Source organism: Monodelphis domestica, chromosome 1, assembly GCF_027887165.1.
Source record: "Monodelphis domestica isolate mMonDom1 chromosome 1, mMonDom1.pri, whole genome shotgun sequence".
In the NCBI taxonomy this organism is placed as follows: Eukaryota; Metazoa; Chordata; class Mammalia; order Didelphimorphia; family Didelphidae; genus Monodelphis; species Monodelphis domestica.
Genome location: NC_077227.1, coordinates 228,388,460 through 228,406,161, shown reverse-complemented (window position 1 = coordinate 228,406,161; position 17,702 = coordinate 228,388,460). Strand labels below are relative to the sequence as shown.

Sequence of the window (17,702 nt, the reverse complement as noted above, 5' to 3'; positions counted from 1 at the left end):
GTCTTATCATTCTCTCTCTAGAATCAAGCATTTTTCATCACATATACATAATAGAGCTTCCAGAAGCATTTATTGAACTAAAAAGAAAGGATCCTCATTAAAGCTTCAGGCAAGAAAAAGGAGGACTTTGAAGTCATTCCCTTCCATCAAAGTTATCCACTTTTAACATCAGACTGCGTACAGTAAATTGCCACTGTGGGCTTTGATGGGGAGGACCATAGATTTAGTTAGAAGAAAGGCCATCAGTTCCAACTATGCTTACTATATTTTGCACAAGAGGAAAAACAAAAAGAGATTAAGTCATTTTCCTTGGAACACAACAATATTAAATGCTCAAATCAGGATTTGACCATAGGTATTTGTTCTCATGTTTGTGCATTCTCTCTCTCTCTCTCTCTCTCTCTCTCTCTCTCTCTCTCTCTCTCTCTCTCTCTGTCTGTCTGTCTCTCTCCCCCTCCCTCCCTCTCCCTCTCCACCCACCCACACACCCACCCACCCTTTACTTTCTGTCTTAGAATCAATACTGTCTCTCAATCTAATGAGACACTTAGCTGCTCACCACTGGGTTCTCTTGATTTCAAATCCAGAGCCCTACCAACTAGGAAAATGAGAGGGATACTTTGAAGAAGTCTGCAGTGGCTCAAAAGTAGACAGACAAAACCTACTTAAACCCTTCACTGATGCTCTCCTTCAAAGGAGAGCAAGACAGATCCATCCAGATATGCTCCTGATGACAAAAAGGGTCACAACCCAGACCCCCAGAAAACAAGGCTCCCCAAGACAACAGCTTGCTAGCAGTGAGCCTCACCTCCATACGAGCTTTATAGAAATCCACGTCATGCAGTTTTTCCTTACACCTGACCAATTCCATTTCAAGCCTCTCCACTCGGTTGGCCCGCTCTCTCAAAGAATCCAGCTCATCCCGGTAGGCTCGTGCAGACCGGGCATCAGCCCCAAGGTGGATGTTCTGAGGAAATGGACAAAGAGAGAAGAAAGCCAAGCACTGTTATTTTCAAAGATCAAGGGATATTAACTGGCATTGGGGAGCCAGGGGAAGGAGGATTAATACCTTGAAAATGGAAACATGGGGAACTAAAAGTACCCAGGAATTTTCAGAAGAGGAAAATCCTGGTGCCTAAAGAAACTGTCCACCAACCACTACCTTAGGGATGGCTAGGCACATGCAGAACACTGGTACCAAAGATAGCTATCGTTCTTAATATTCTCAGTTAGCTTTAGTCTCAGAAAACTCTTAAAAGAGACTGTAATGAGAAACAATGTAGCCACCCAATAAAGCACTCTATGACTTTTATTATTAAAGGATAATACCAGTCAACCCTCTCAAACCCACGTCTAACTCAATCCTGAAATGCAGTATTCTGCATGCAGTAGGTGCTTAATAAATACTTGCTGGATGGAAGTCTATCCCTCCTTACCTCCTGCTTGATTTTCTGCAGCTCCAGCACTAGCTCATCAATTTCGTGTCGAGCATCCCCGAGCTGCTCTGATTTCTCCTCCCTGAAGGAAGGGATTAGAGGTGAGAGCTCAAAGAGATAACAACATCAACAATCAATTGGACAGGCCTCTGAGCTTCCTACAAAGACTGTGTACAGGGTTGGAAAGGGAGTGGGAGGGGAAAAGGAAATCATGTCCTTGGGAAAATCCATAAACATAAATGGAGTTTGCAGAAATGAGTCTGCTTATGAATTCCTTCTGATTTCTTCTGGCATTCTCCCTAGGCACATATCCACCAGGCATGACAGATCCGCAGCCAAGGTACTACCTGTACTAGATGAATTATTCTTATGACAGAGGTCACAACCCCCATGACCTTCAGCCCTCCCCCCACCCCACCCCCAAGCTGAGAAGTTTGGGAAGTACACGTGAGGGTGGAGGAGCAGATGGTAACTTCAAGTTAAGAGAGTGAAGAGATAGATACCACCTTGAAAACCCATCAAGGGTAGGAAAGACAAAATAATCAAAGGGAGCTGGGACACTTAAAAAAAAAACAATAGTTAAGTTAGTCTGTAGAATCTGTAGACTTTCAAACCTTTTTGTATTAATGGTACTCAGAAGAGATTTAAATTTAAATTCATTTTTTTTCTTGTTTAAGTAGAGCTGACATATATAAATACTTTAGCTTCATTCATACTAATTTAAATACTTTTGGACTTTAAAAAAAGTTTGTCTCCAACTGAGGATTTCCTCAACTGAGGACACAAGGTGTCCCCCAGAATTATAAAATTGTTTTGAATTTAAATCTTAGCATAATTACTGATTTTTCTTTTTAAACCCTTATCTCATTTTGGAATCAATACTAAGTTTTGAATCCAAGACAGAAGAACAATAAGGGGTAGGCAACTGGGATTAAATGACTCGCCCAGGGTCAAGCAGCTAGGAAGTGTGTGAAGTCAGACTTCAAACCATCTTTAGGCCTGGCTCTCTATCTCCTGAGATACCTAGCTGGCCACCAGTAACTGTTTATTAAACAAGGTGTTCCAAAAGTCTTCCAGCAGGGAGCAGCTAAGTAGTTCAGTGGATTGAGAGGCAAGTCTGGAGACAGGAGGTCCTAGGTTCAAATCTGGCCTCTGATACTTTCTAGCTGCATGACCCCTGGACAAATCACTTTACCCCAATGATCTAGCCCTTACCACTCTTCTGTCTTGGAACCAACACAGTATTGATTTTAAGAAAGAAAATAAAGGGTTTTTTAAAAAAAATTCCCTGCAGTCTTCAGTTTAAAGCTTAAAATTGCCTTGCGAATTTTTTGCCTTGTATAAGAAGATAATATTTAATTCAGTTCCAATTTGTGGGAAGGGGTGGGATGGAGGAGGGAGGGATGAAAGAGAGAACCCTCATGCATGCATATGTTTTCTAAAAAGTGACATGGTAAGTATAGTAAGAACTGTCCCAAATGGAATTTACCCATTGGGTAACTACATAAAATCTTAAAACACAACTCTGAATGCTTTACTGAGTAGACAAGTTTACTGGTGATTTACAATTCCTGCCGGATCCTCCGGAGCTTGGCCTTGGTGTCTGCCAGTTCCACAGCCAGATGCTGCTTGTCCTCGCTGGAGATGCTATTGGTTGGGCTGGGCGTGGAGTCCGTGCTGGACAGCTTCAGAGGGCTGGATGGCTGCTGTGACTGCAGATAATCTCTCTCCTGGGTAAGGTCCACTATTAACTTCAGTTAGATGGGACAGAGAGAGAAGGATGAGCATAGGATCATATACTGAGAGCAAGAAAGGCTTACAAGTACAGCTCTCTCATTTATAGATGAGAAAACTGAGGCCAAGAGTCACTCAAGTGACTTATCCAGGATCCTCTCTAAACCACTTTATGTTTTATTTCCTTCAAATAATTTCTTATATTATAGATTCAGAGCTGGGAGAGACCTTAAAAGTTTGTAAGTCCAGCCCTCTAATTCTATAGATGTGGAAACAGAGTCTCCAAGAGGTTAGGTGTAAAAATAATAATGGTAAGTTACATAAAAATAAATGAGAAAACTATGCCAAAAAGGTTCAAAACTGTTCAGATACTTTAGATAGATGTAATCAAAAGTATCTTCAGTGATGAAGTAAAGAAAAGCTCAAATGTGAACTTCCCTTCAGGGCCAGGCTCAAGGACACTAAAGAGATTCTTATTATGAAAATAAAATATTTATTAAAATATATAAGGATAAAAAGGATTTCTAATTCTAAGGGATTCTAAATCCACCCAAATAAACTCCCTGGTTCCACAAGGAACTGCTTCTCCTGTGTTTCACAGGCCACACTAATGCTCCCTGATCTGACTGACCCAAATTTATACTATTCTAAATAAAACTACCAATATTATCCTTATAATTCTTAACTTTGCCTTCCAGTTATAAAATAACAAAGGCCAGCCAGTAGAGTCTCAACAAGAATCACATTAGGACTCTGAGTCTTAACAGACTCAAATTCCAAACCACAGTTTGGTCTTCGCAGATATAAACCAATTTATGAAGACAGCAATAAATAGTCAATAGTGTTTCCCAAGTTGGGAAAGGAAAACACTGAGCTCCTTCAAGTCTTTCCCTCAGACAGAGAGAGGCAAAGATGTTACCTCCTCCAGCCCTGAGAGAGTCTCTGAGAGTGTGTCTCCTCCAACTGGCAGAGACCAACTCCCAACTGCCAGAGAGAGTAATTGACATAGAAAAACGGTTATAACTGTCACATCTGAAATTGACATGCTCTCTCAGCTCTGCTTCAAACTCCAATTCTTTCTCAAGCAGCCACTCTACTTCTTTTCTCTAAAATAATAAAATAATACTTATTTTCTAATATCATCCTCATAAGATGAGGAAACAGAGTCCCCGAGAGGCTAGGTAATTTGCCATGGATCACACAGCTTTTAAATATGGAAGTGAAATTTGAACTCTAGACTTTCTAACTCCAAATCTATTGCATTATTCCTGAGTCTGAGTCAGTCAGGCTGAACAGAAATTAATATTAGAAAAAGAAAATAAAAAGCACATCTCAGAGGAAAAGATGGAAGAGACACCAATCCCCTGGTCAAGGCTGCTACCACCACTGTGGTCTTTCTATCCAACCCCTCCCCAGCCCCTGCCAGGCTATTCTTTCTAGTACTGGGAGGACGTACTTCGGTGCATTCATCTCTCTCGTCAATGAGCCGTTTGAGGTGAAACACCATGTTCCTTGAGAGCGACTCTAGCTCCTCTGGGGCCATGTCTGGCAGTTCCAACCACTGCAGGTCAAACACGTTTTCTTGGTTCTGGGTCACCTGCAAACAACCATAGACACTACTGATGGGAGAAGGATGAGGGTTCTGGGAAAGGGGGGAAACAGGAAAGAACGGAGCTCAAGTTAATTATGAGCAAGGAACTGGTAATGGTAAATGGATCAGAACAAAGGTAAGAGGTGGGCTTTCAGTTTCTACAGAACACCTGTCTCATTTGGAAGGCAAGTTAATTATTAATCCCATCACTGGGGCAATGTGCCAAATGGAGTCAGAAAGAGGTTGAGCTGCAAATGTCTTACACTAAGCCTTACTGAACAAAGCCACATTTGTCCCAAGAATGGTTTCTAGTAAGCAGCCCTAATCTCAGAAACTGTCAAAAAAAGTATTTTTACTAGAGACAGTCAAGAATCTAAAAGTGAAAATCAATCTTTTATTTTTTAAAATAACCCTTACCTTCTGCCTTAGAATAAATACTGTGTATTGGTTGTAAGGCAGAAGAGTGGGAAAGGCTAGGCCATGGGGGTGAAGAAACTTGCCCAGGATCTGAGTTAGGAAGTCTCAGGACAAATTTGAACACAGGACTTCCTGTCTCTAGCTGCCCCCAAAATGAATTTTATAACACTGAGTAGACTTACTTCCTCAATTTCCTTCTCCCTAATTACAAACCCCCCATATTTTCAAGTCTATCAGGATATATATATATATATATATATATACACACACACACACACAACCCCTAGCTAATCAGGAAGAGTCTAAATCTTAATTTACATCATCTGAGAGTTTGAGGGGATTTAAATATTATCTAATCAAACCCTTACAAATACCCATCATGGCCCTACTCGAAGACCTCGAGTAGGTTACTATTACTTGTAGCCTTAGCAGCAGCAATAGTGTATCTTCCTTAATCAAGAAGGAGGAGAAGGAAGGGAGATGCCAGCCTGATTGACAGATCGGCCAGAGAAGCAGCAGGGGAAGAGGAGAGAATGTTGTGAGTTCTAGGAGCTGACTTGAACTTTGAAGCCAACTGACAGGAGGAGTTACTTCCAGCCTGGGAAGTGATGAAGGAAGGTGGTTTTTCTGGAAGTGGAGCCAAGACCTATCCAGCTGAGACCTGTCTTCCTTCTGGGACCCCCAAAATACCTCCACTGAGGCTCTGTCATGCCAGCTACACCTCTTCTCAAGAAGGATTTTAGTTTGGACTCCTTCTGGCCGAAGCCAACTAGATCCAACCCTTGGGGTCTCTCTTTCCTTTACCTTGTTCCTTGAACTATACCACAAGATTTAATTAACTTTAAGCAGGGGTCCCCAAACATTTTACACAGGGAACCAGTTCACTGTCCCTCTGTTGGAGGGCCGGACTATAAAAAAACCATGAACAAATCTGTATATGCTGTCTGGGATAGCGGAGGCTGTAGTGCTGGCTGTGATGGGCCTGTCACACCTTGCACAGGCCCATCACTGCCACCACTATAAGGGGCAGCAGTATACACAGTGCGGAATCCCCTCCCCCAGATCGTCGCTCACCATGCTGACATCTTCCATTGTGCAGCCACATAATCCTTTGCACAGCCCCTCATTCTCATTTACTCTCGGAACAAGGCGCAAAGGATTATATCACTGGAAGTAGTACTGTACATGAGTGATGCCATACTTTGCAGCACCGCCATATGCAGAGCTCCTCTCACTGACCACCAATGAAAGAGGTGCCCCTTCTGGAAGTGCAGTTGGGGCCAGATAAATGGCCTCAGGGGGCCACATGTGGCCTGCAGACCTTAGTTTGGGGATCCCTGACTTTAAGAATAAGATTAAGAATCAGTTGGCAAGAGGAAAAGCAAGAGCACAAAAGCCTCTGGCCTCCAGACTTTGAAAAGCCAATCTGCTAGGGGGGCAATTTTTAGGGCTCCCCTTCACCCACATTCCTTTTTTCCCCTCACACCTTTGCCATCGCCTACCCCAAATAACCTCTATAAAACCATTTGGAAACATTTAGACTTTGGGTTTGAGTTTGTCTCAGGGATCAAGCAAGGAGATTAGGTTCTCACAAGGAGAGGGTTGATTCCAACCCCTGGGATTCAATATCTCTGACCAAGGAAGTCATGACTCTTTCCTTGGCAGTTGGTCATATCTAAACCCTTGCTGGCTGGCAGTGGATACCCTCTTGGGAGGTGAGAAATACAAGGGGTCATCTTGTCTCACAGGGACAGCTCTGACCTCAGGGGTCATAACTTCTTTGAGGGAAACACAGTGCCACCTCATTGATCAAACCCCTCTGCAGTCCCCTGTCCTCCATCTCCCAAATAACATCCCTATGGAGTCTAGTCCCCATAAGTACCCCTAAACCCATCCCCTTCAACCTCCTTTCCCCTCTCTCCTCTCCTTCCTTTCACTCATCTCCATTACAGTACCAAAAGAGCTCCCATTATCATCTCAAGGGTAAGACAGCTACAGGGAAATGGGTGACTCACCAAGGCAAGCCTATGGGCACATTCATTTGAGAACACGAACACACACACACACACACACACACACACACACACACGCACACGGCACACGCACACGCAGCTGCAAAGTCCTACCAGGAATGCCCAAGCTTGCTCTTTTGGCAATGAGGCCAGGGTGGAGGGTGGAGAACAGCACTTTTAGAACTTGCTCATTTCACCCTCAAAAATGACAGCGAGTCAATGTCTTTTCTCCTTGCTACTGACAGTAGCAGAGTATTTTTCTTTAAAAAGAAGTGAATATTTGAAAGCAGGATGACATTTGCCAGAGTACATTTTAGAAGTATGTAAATCAATTCTGAGCCTAAACTAACTGACAACATCACTCTTAAAAATAGTCTGAGCCCATATTAGGCAATAAGTAGGAAACAAAAGGAGTTTTAATTGAAGGTTAAAAAAAAAAGTGTGTGTGTGCGTGTGTATGTGCATGCACATGTAGATTGTATCTAGCTCATGACCATATTTCCAAAAATAATTATTTTGTTTGTGTTCAATTAAATTCCAAATTAACAAAAGATATGATAAATGATATCAAATTTATGTTAACCCATTATTAAAGAGCGCAATCCTTACAAACCCCAATGCCACGGTGCCCCACAGCCAAGTACCTACAAAGATACAATCCACCCCCCAAAAGCTAAGAAGGAACGACAAACCTTACCTCTTGGATGTGTGCCACAATCCCAGCTTGGGTTTCAATGTCCAGTTGTTTAATTTTTTCAATAAATTCTTCTTTCCTTTCACACTATAAAGGGATGAAATGTTAATGGAAGATTATTTTTTATTAACAATAGACTCATTTTTTAACTAAGAGGCTAACTGAGGTACATAATTTTTTTCTTTTTAAAGGAAACTTCCTTTTTGACAAATCTGGCTGTGTCTCTTAATATCCCATGGCACTCTGGTTAACAATTCCATTCACATTTACACACTAAGAGCATATGGCCAACTAGCCCCAGTGCCACAGACCTTTTGGGTTCCATATCCTATGCTGAAGAAAGGCCATGATGGGTCCAAGAGAGAGACTCTTTAATAAATAGGACTGTAAATGACGAGGAGCTAGTATGTGTCTCAGGGTCAGAATTCACAAACAGAGCAGTCAGTTCCCAGTTCCAGAGGGTCCCCTTTTGGCCACCACACGCAAAGTCCAAACTCAAAACATATCATTATTATGATTATTATCTGTTTTCTATCTCGTTCACCTCTCTGAGCCAAGGCGTCCTGGGCCCTGAAACGAGGGGCTTAGGGTAGACCTCCAGCCCAAGTCTCTTCTAAATTGTCACTACATTAGAGATGGTCAGATGGACCAAATATAGATACCCACACTTACATTTCAGCATTTTAGGAAATTCCCAATAGAAAAATGCTTTCCACAAATATTACCCTTTTTTTTAATTAAAAAAAAAAACCTTTATTTTTATCATCACACAAAAATCCATTTCCTTATGGGTCATTGTTGTAAGAGCAAAGTCATAGATAACCCAAACCCCCAAATAAACCATAAATACATAGGTAGGAAAGACAACTCCAACAGTTCTTTCTCTAGACATAAATATCGACTTGAAAACTTATCTTTAACTTAAAATTCTCAGATGCCTAAAGTCCTGAGAGGGCAAGGATCAAACAGTCAGCGGGTCTGAGCAGTAGGATTTGAACCCAGGTCTTCTTGACTCTAAGGCCAGTCCTCTGATCTCCACACTATACTCTTTTTCACACACAAATGCATGCATACATACACGTGTATAGAATATGAAGGAGTGGATAGAAAGCTGGACCTAGAGTATTTACAATGTGGATTTGAATCCTGACTCCGAGACACAGCAACTCTTTAAGACCACAGACCTTTTCTTGATCAACGAAAACATGTAAAACCCAGGGAAAGTGCATGAGGGCTGTGGGAGGGGATTGGGGGGAGGGGAGGGAAAGAACATGAATCTTGTAACAATGAAAAATATTCTAAATTAATTCATTAAATAAAATTTTCCAAATTAAAAAAAAAATAGGGGGGCATGGAACCAATGCTCCCTTGACCTGCCTACCAAAGAGTAACTTAATTGAGGGGTGGCATGTTCCCACAAGGGCAGCCTGGGTCTGTGGATGGGGTGGTGGGCATGCAATCAGGAAGAATCAAGGTTCAAGCATTACTCCTAAAATTATTGCGTGACCTTCTTGATGACCATATAAATGAGAGACAGCGGCCATGTGCATGGGTAAAGGGAATTTTCATGGGGATAAAAATTACAGGTCAGTGATCTATTGAGGCATATCTGTTAGGTTAATTAATGACACTATTAAGTTCATATTTATTCTAGAATAGGAACGATCACGTTCACTTTTATTCTAGAATTCCTATATCTAGAATGGGTGGCTTTAACAAATCACCAGGTTGTACCATCCACAAATTAATACACCATGTATTAGTAACAACCATCTCATTCCTTCCCCAACCTCCCATGCACTAACCTGAACAGCACAGCCCAGCACCAGTAACAGCACCTTCTTAATTTCATCCATACTTTTACCTAAAATAAAAGAAGAGGCACATAGGAAATTTAACTCATAGGCATACACCCAAAGAACAAACCACTCCCCATTTATTTAAGAGTTCAGATCACAGAAGGAATCCCCCTGATGTGGTACCCAGCCTTTGATGGCATTCTTTGAAATTATAATTATATGAAATCTGGAAACTGGTTCCAGCCCTAGTCTTTACGAGGAGCTAGCTAACAGTGACTTCTAGCCTCCCCAAATTCCTCATAGCAGCTCTCTGCCTGGACCCCACATTCTATCTAGATAATAGTTATTTACATTAGTTTCTAATCCACCCCAGAAAAACCCAGACTCCTTGAAAACTGGGGCAGTGGTGTTATAAAAACAACAGTGAATCTAGAATTAGAGGGCATTTATTCAATTCAGGAATCATTATTACCTTGGGCAAGTCATTTAACTTGGATGGGGGCCTTTGAGTTGTCCCCACTGGCAAAATGAGAGGCTGCATAGTCTTAAGGGAGAAAAAGGCGAAGCTTTGGAGTTCTGGTGAAGACCCAATTACAAGTTTTGCTTCCAAAACAAACTGGCTGATCATGCCAAAATCACTTAGCTTCCCAGTCATGCAAGCAACTCTTGAAAACTACAAATTACAGGGAGCAGCTGGGTGGCTCAGTAGTAGACTGAGAGCCAGGTCTAGAGGTGGAAGATCCTGGGTTCAAATGTGACCTCAGATACTTCCCAGCTGTGTGACCCTGGGCAAGTCACTCAATCCCCATTGCCCAGCCCTTACCCCTCTTCTTTACATATAGTATTGATTCTAAGATGGAAGGTAAGGGCTTAAAAATAAACAAAACAACTATAAGTTTTAGATGCACCAATGGGGTGGGAGCAAAGAAGGTTCCTATCATAAATCCTAGAATCATATCGCTAAAAAGGACCTTAAAAATAGAGTCCAACTCCCTCATTTTACAAATGAGGAAACCGAGGCTATGAGAAATTACATGACTTGCCCAAGAGTCCCAGAGCTGGTATGCAAACTAAAGTAGGATTAGAACCCAGGTGTTCCTGATTCGAAATCCAGCACTCTCCAACATGTCAACCTGATTCTCAAACAATGAAATCACAAGTCTGGATCAATAAACATAAGAATGAATGAAATAAGTAGGTAAACAGATTGACAGACAGATGGACAGACGGATGGAGTCAGGATCTGATGGCCCAATGCCCCTTCTAGTTCTAAACCTTTAAATTAAAGCAAAGCCTAACAAAGTTCCATATGCAAATCAGACAGTTGATTTTTATGAAATTAAACTGAAAAACCACTGGACTCAAGTTTCTAGTTCAAGCTTTGCTATTAGTCAGCAGTATAATTTGAGGAAGTTACTTCCCCCTTCTCAGGGCCTTAGTTTCTTCATCTGAAAAATGATTACAAGAGTTATATTGCATTTTGGGACCTTTAAAGTCCCCTTCAATTCTAACATCCTATGAACCTATGAATAAGATCAAAGAACAAATTAATAGTTTCATTTTAGCATGTTCATCCTGTTGTAATTAAATTCTTGTTTCTATTGGCCAAACTAGAACAACAATTTATTAAGATAAAGTAAATGTTGTGTAACAGCCTGTAAACTTTCCATATAACATAACACATAAATCTCTATTCTTCTAAGTTATTTTTGCTGCCTTTTGCTCCCCCTACCCTTTTTGAAGGGATCTTTTTTTTTAGATGCTAAGTTTTTTGTAGGTAATCTAAGGCCCTGTGATGGATTTGAAAAAAAATAAAAATAACTGGGTCTGAACCCCATCTCTAACATTTAATAGTTATATGAGATCCTGAAAAAATCCTGTCAGAAAATAAAATTAAACTAGGAGCTAGGGGGAAGGGATGTAGCAGGGAGAAAAAGGTACTGGCCCTAACAGATGAAGAGAAGTCTCTCAAACTATGAGAACAATTAATAATGATATTCTACAAATTATTCTCAAAGTTAAAAAAGAAAGCACATCTATCACATCTCAGGGTCAATAAAGTCCAAGTGCTACAGAGAGTCAGAATTCAGATTTCATGATTAGGAAATAGAAAAAATAATAAAGCAAAAAGCTGGAAGAATATTCAATGTTCATGCCCAGACTATGCCAAAATAATAAAAACAATAATTTTAACCAACATTAATTTGCAGAAAAGATTACAGCAAATGACAAAAGATTCTTTAGAGAAGCATGTAAAATAATAGCAAAACTCATTGAAAGAAATAAAAGATTTAAAACAGAAAAAGAAATAATAAAAAAGGGAAAATGAGATACAAAAAAACTTCTAGAACTCAAAAGTATATCATAAATACAGCAGCCATCAAAACCATTTAGTGTCAATTTAAAAAAATAGGAATGTGGCTCATGGAATAGACCAGATAAAAAAGAATCAGAAATAGTTATTAATTTTGAGGAATATTTCTTAAAAATTCCTTTTTACAAAGGATGGCTTTTTGAGAGGGGTGAGGAAAGGCTATATTGGGAAGCAACGATGATATAAAAACAAAAGATTATAATAAAAACTTTTTAAAAACCCTTATGTTCCATCTCAGAATCAATATTGGTTCCAAGGCAGAAGAGTGGTAAGGGCTGGGCAATGTTGTAAGGAAGAAAGATTTGAGCAGATGAGGTGGGTCTGCAGGGAGATGTAGATGCAAAGAAAAGATTCTAGAAAGGGGGGGGGGGGGGTAACTGAGGTTGGAGCTGGGTCTCTCTCTTGTTTTGGCCTGGAGGGACTGCCTGCTTTTCCTTGGTGGCTGTTTCTACTTTATCTTTCCCATCCTACCTGCTTACCTGCTGGCTTGTTGTCATCTACTGAGCTTCCTGGTATGATCCTGAACCATTTGGGCCATCTGTCTATACGATTAGGTCTGGAATCCTTTTGGATCCAGGACCTCTCCCTGGGCCCTGTCCTGCCAAACTGCCAAAACTCACTATCTCTGTTACCATCAAAGGGGGGGAAGGGTCCTTACAACAGCAATGGAGGTTAAGTGACTTGCTCAGGGTCACACAGCTAGGAAGTGTCTGAGACCAAACTTGAACCCAGGACCTCCCATCTCTCGGCCTGGATCGCAATCCACTGAACCACCCAGCTGCCCCCTAAGAACTTATTTAACAAAAAATAAAAGTAGATGTCATGCCTACACAGTCAGCAAGAATAGCTCAGTTTTTTATTGCTTTTAACCTAGTTAAAAGCCATGCATGTTTATGACATTTTTATGCTTTGATAATCTATCATGATGAGGGTGAGGGCATACATGCAATGCATCAAATCAATCCTCAAATATTTGTGAAGAAACGATGCTTGCTGTTGGGGGCTCAAAGAAAAATCAACAATTTCTGAAATTGACCAAATTAAAAAAAAAAAGTTTGCATTCTGTGGGGGGGAGGGGTAAGCACCAAATATATAAAAAGGAAAAGTAAATGGAGATTCCCTGTGAGTCCCAAACAATCCCACTGCTGAGAGGAACCTGGAAAGACCATTGGCCATGTTCCATAGCAGAACTGCCTCCTTGGGGAGGTTTGGAGAAGGAGTCCATCATGTTTGAAAATCCCACCTAGAGTACAAGCCAGCAGGGCAAGACCCAAGGAAAACATTTCTTTATTATCTGCATCCTGAAGATTAACAAGCAAATCACCCCAACTCGGGAATTTTTTGGCAGAAAATGGGAAGTGGACATTTGCAGGCAAACAACATACACAGCTGCAAACTGTTTACAGCAATCCATTCTAAAACAGGAAATAATTGTCTAAAGTCACCCATCCATGGTGGTAATGTTGTGGGTGGGGGAGGTGGGAAGGAGATGAGGGAAAGAAGAGTCCAGAATTAATGGTGCTAAAAGGTTGACATAGTCCATATTCCCTGTCTTCTTCCATTTCTAAAATTCTCTGCGCCTTTAAAATTTACCCTTCTGTAGAAGTACATGATTACTCTTCCTTCCAGGGCTTCTAAATAGTTAAAACATGCCCCCCCCCATCCCAGCGGTGTTACTTTAGGATATCCAGTTGGATAAGCAAAATACCAACAAGGCTGGGCTTCATTTTTACACATTTTCACTCATCCCACCCCCTCAACGAATGTTCACTGTCAAAAAGAAAATATCACTTGGAATAACTAAAAAGAGGGAGCACAGTGTTGATTGGGCGGTTAAGTGGGGGAGTGGGTTTGCCTGGATTTAAGGGTAAGGTAAATCTGAATTCAAATCTTGCCTCAGATAAAAGCTATGTGATCCCAGATGTCACTTAACCTAGCTCAGCCTCAATTTTCTCACCTGTAAAATGGAAATAATAATAACCTCTAACCCACAGGACTGTTATAATGATCAAATAAGGTTACAAATACAAAATGGTTTGCAAACCTTAAGCACTACCTAAATGAGCCTTCCATGATGAGATGCTTTAAACGATGACTGAAAGTTCTCTACATCTCTGTTCTTTTGTGCTTCTCCTCTGTTGATTTAAATACTGATAATTTCCTAAGCATGATTACAGGGTAGCAAGGTCGGGTTTTTTAAACAATGAGTCACATCAGCACAGTCTACCAACCACTCTTTCAGAATAACTAAGTTCTCTGGAAATGACCCAGTTTGCCTCTCCTAGAATTTTACAGTCAGATTTCTACTCTTAAAGACACATAGAGTACTTCTTCTAGTCTACCTGTAATGTCTATTTGCCATCATTAAAAGTCCCCCTCTGGGGGCAGCTGGGTGGCTCAGTGGATTGAGAGCCAGGCCTAGAGTTGGGTTCAAATCTGACCTCAGCCACTTCCTAGCTGTGTGACCCTGGGCAAGTCACTTGACCCCCATTGCCTATCCCTTACCACTCTTCTGCCTTGGAGCCAATACACAGTACTGATTCCAAGATGGAAGGTAAGGATTTAAAAAAAAAAAAAGTCCCTCTCTAGGCACCGAATGGTCCCCGCTGCTCAGATCTGCATAGACCATCAGGTTTCAATGAGGACCCCTTAATACTCTTAACAATTAATGAGAACCCCAAGGAGGTGTTTTGTTTATGTGAGTTATACCCATTGGCATTTATCATATTGGAAATTAAAACAATTTATTATTATTATTTTTACCTCAAGAATACATTATGAGAAATCTCTAGTGTAGACCGGTGGTATCGAACTCAAATAGAAATGGGTCACTAAACCACAAATTAGGATCCCTTTGGGGCACGTAGCGGTGTTTGACACCTCTTGGGAAACCTATTGGCTCCTTTTAAACTTCTCTCAGATCAGTGCACAGGAATATGGAAATACATATCAAGTGATAACATTTGTTCAACCCAGTGGAATTTCTCATTGACTCTGAGAGGGAGGAGGAAAGAGGGGAGGGAAAGAAAATGAATCGTGGAAACATGGGGAAATATTTTAAAATTAAATTTAAAAAACCTAAATGTACTCTTAAAAAAAAAAGAACACTGCACAGGAAGGCTGAATAAGAAATGATCTACTGGTTAATAGACTAGGAGTTGGGGAGATGCCCCAAGCTGCACACACATTCTGGGGAAACCTTCTGGTCTCCTACCATCGACATCTTCGACAATGACACAGGATGCTCCACCTCTGGCCATAGACAAACAACACCCGTGGAAGCCAATTTAACTTCATTCGAGTGTAACAGTGGAAGGAAACTCCAGAGGAGGCTGTTCTGAGTGCCTGGCTGGGGCTCCCCTTTTTTCTTTTCAAGTGGTAAGTAGGGCTAAGGTGTTATCTACTTTACTCTTGCTTGTAGGGGTGGGAGAATTTTCCATTAAAACAGCTTTCATCTCAACCTTTTAATACGAGTGTCTAAAATGTCCTAGATATTATAGCAACATCATAAATCTTGATTGGGAAGGAGCCTCAAAAATCATCTAGTCCAACCACCTCATTTTACAGTTGAAGAAACGGAGTAATTTATGTGCTTTGCCTAAGGCCACATAAATAGTATGCATGAGAGGCAAGATTTGAACCCAGGTCCTCTGCTACCAGAGCCATTATTTTTTCCCACAATACCCTTATTTGATAATCTTGGACTACAAAATAACTTCCCAGGGCAATTTAAAACAGCTGGGTTTCAAATTTACTATAAACACACAAGAAGAATGGGAGCATCTCAGAATGATAACAAAACACTTTATCAGTCCTCCCCCAACCCCAATTCCTATCCAAACCACAGCCAGAATCGACTTCATTTCCTAGATTCAAACTTAGGAAGAATACCAAAAAATTTATCAGTTACAAAGATTTCAGTGAGATCCAGAATCAACAAGGGAAGGAAGGAGAGCAAGGGGAGGTGATTGGGAGGGGGAGGATCACTATCTAGCAACATCAGAGCCCCAATATTAGTAAATCAACAAAATGACCTTTAACAAACAACATGTCTCCATTCCTGAGACCGATGCCGCATCCAAAGGCAATCCTGTTGGAAGCCATAGTGGGTTCCAGGCTGGCTGCGGTCTGAGCATAGTCTCTGGGCTTCTAGACAGAGCGTCTCTAAGAGGTCTAGCAAACAAAGTTTGGTAACTAAGCAGCAGTGTCTGACAGTGAGTTTGCTACAACTCAGCGTGCTGGCTGTAACGAAGTGTCCCACGAGCTTGTGCTAGGGTCCCACTAGAGAGTCTGAAAAAATGCCAAACCAGTTCAAGGCCCCCCAGAGCCACCCACATCCAAAGAACAGAGCCTGCAAGTGACAAGGATCCAGGACTGGAGGCACCGAACACAACCATCTGACACAGATGGGTTTCTTGTCTGACAACTCTCGTCTAATCAGCGCACAGAAACAGAAACCTCATCCTTCCAGTGATTGCAGGTGCAATCGACTAATTTCTGCTCTGATACCCCAGATTCTCACTCCATTTAAAACAGAGGTGGGGGAGGGAAGAAATAGAAAGCCTGCTTAACCATACCTGCAGGGAAAACATAAAATTGCCCAAGGCTGATTTTCTAACAATTAATCCATACCAAATTTTTTAAACTTTCTCTTTCCAGCATAGAGGTAAATTTTCTCTGCTCACCAAGAACCCACAGATTAGGATTAGCTGTGAACATCAGGGCAGCCCAAAACGGGCTGGAAAATTCTGAAAGGCACAGTTGGCAGGAGAAACCGGCCCTCATTGGAATTAAGATTATAGACTGTTTTCAGAAATCCCATTTCTCACTAATCTTAGAAAATGGTTTGAGGTGATAGGCAAGGCCACTTCTTCTTAGGAGGCTCTTAATAAAAGCTTGCTGACTCACCCATAGAGGTTGCTATCATCTAATCTGGGTGGAAAGGGGACAAAGAACCTCCAGGTCTCAAGACAGGATGAAAAGATAGCCACTGCCTTAAGGCAATAAGAGTTCCTGGACAAACAGACCCAACATAACTATAAATTATCATTAGTGTCTAGCCTGCCTTGCTCTTAGCTGCATGAAAATAATAACCAATGGATTCTGGTTAAGAAAGGTCACTAAGGGGGCCCAGCTCTCACACAAATACTACAACAAAGATTTTAAAAGAGCACCCACCAGATTGAATAATGAGAAACAACAATAATCTCCGTTCAACCCAGGACTGGTCCAGAAGACAGCCAGAAGCCCCTGAACATTGACAGAGGAGTCCCATGAGGACAGTCAGGGGGCGATCTGGTAAATATGGCCAAAGCTTACAAGATCTGACCGATAATACTCCAGGAACATCCTAGATCAAGTGCTCTTCTAGGAGGTGGGACAACTGGAAGCTCCAAATGCTTTGATATGGGGGATCTCGAAGGGGGGGGGGGGGGTGCCACATTCTGATTACAGATACTCCAGGAAGCCTTGAAGACTATGGGGCTTTGAGCTATTAAGAGTCAAAGGTGGCTCAGTGGATTGAGATCCAGGCCCAGAGATGGGAGGTCCTGGGTTCAAATTTGACCTCAGACCCTTCCTAGCTGTGTGCCCCTAGGTAAGTCACTTAACCCCCATTGCCTAGCCCTTATCACTCTTCTGCCTTG

The 17,702-nt window shown here is 41.5% G+C and overlaps 1 protein-coding gene across 3 annotated transcripts in view; it reads right to left on the bottom strand.

Annotated features, from left to right (window-relative positions):
• The window catches only part of CCDC88C (coiled-coil domain containing 88C), a 244,952-nt gene that overhangs the window by 114,218 nt on the left and 113,032 nt on the right, over window positions 1-17,702 (bottom strand). For all 3 annotated transcript variants that reach the window (XM_007472588.3, XM_001366033.5, XM_007472590.3), the window contains exons 5-10: window positions 9,690-9,748; window positions 7,888-7,971; window positions 4,627-4,767; window positions 3,003-3,187; window positions 1,437-1,518; window positions 809-967 (exon numbers count right to left, since the gene is read on the bottom strand). In XM_007472588.3, the coding sequence (XP_007472650.2) occupies window positions 809-967; window positions 1,437-1,518; window positions 3,003-3,187; window positions 4,627-4,767; window positions 7,888-7,971; window positions 9,690-9,748 (710 nt within the window). The remainder of the gene's footprint in view (window positions 1-808; window positions 968-1,436; window positions 1,519-3,002; window positions 3,188-4,626; window positions 4,768-7,887; window positions 7,972-9,689; window positions 9,749-17,702) is intronic.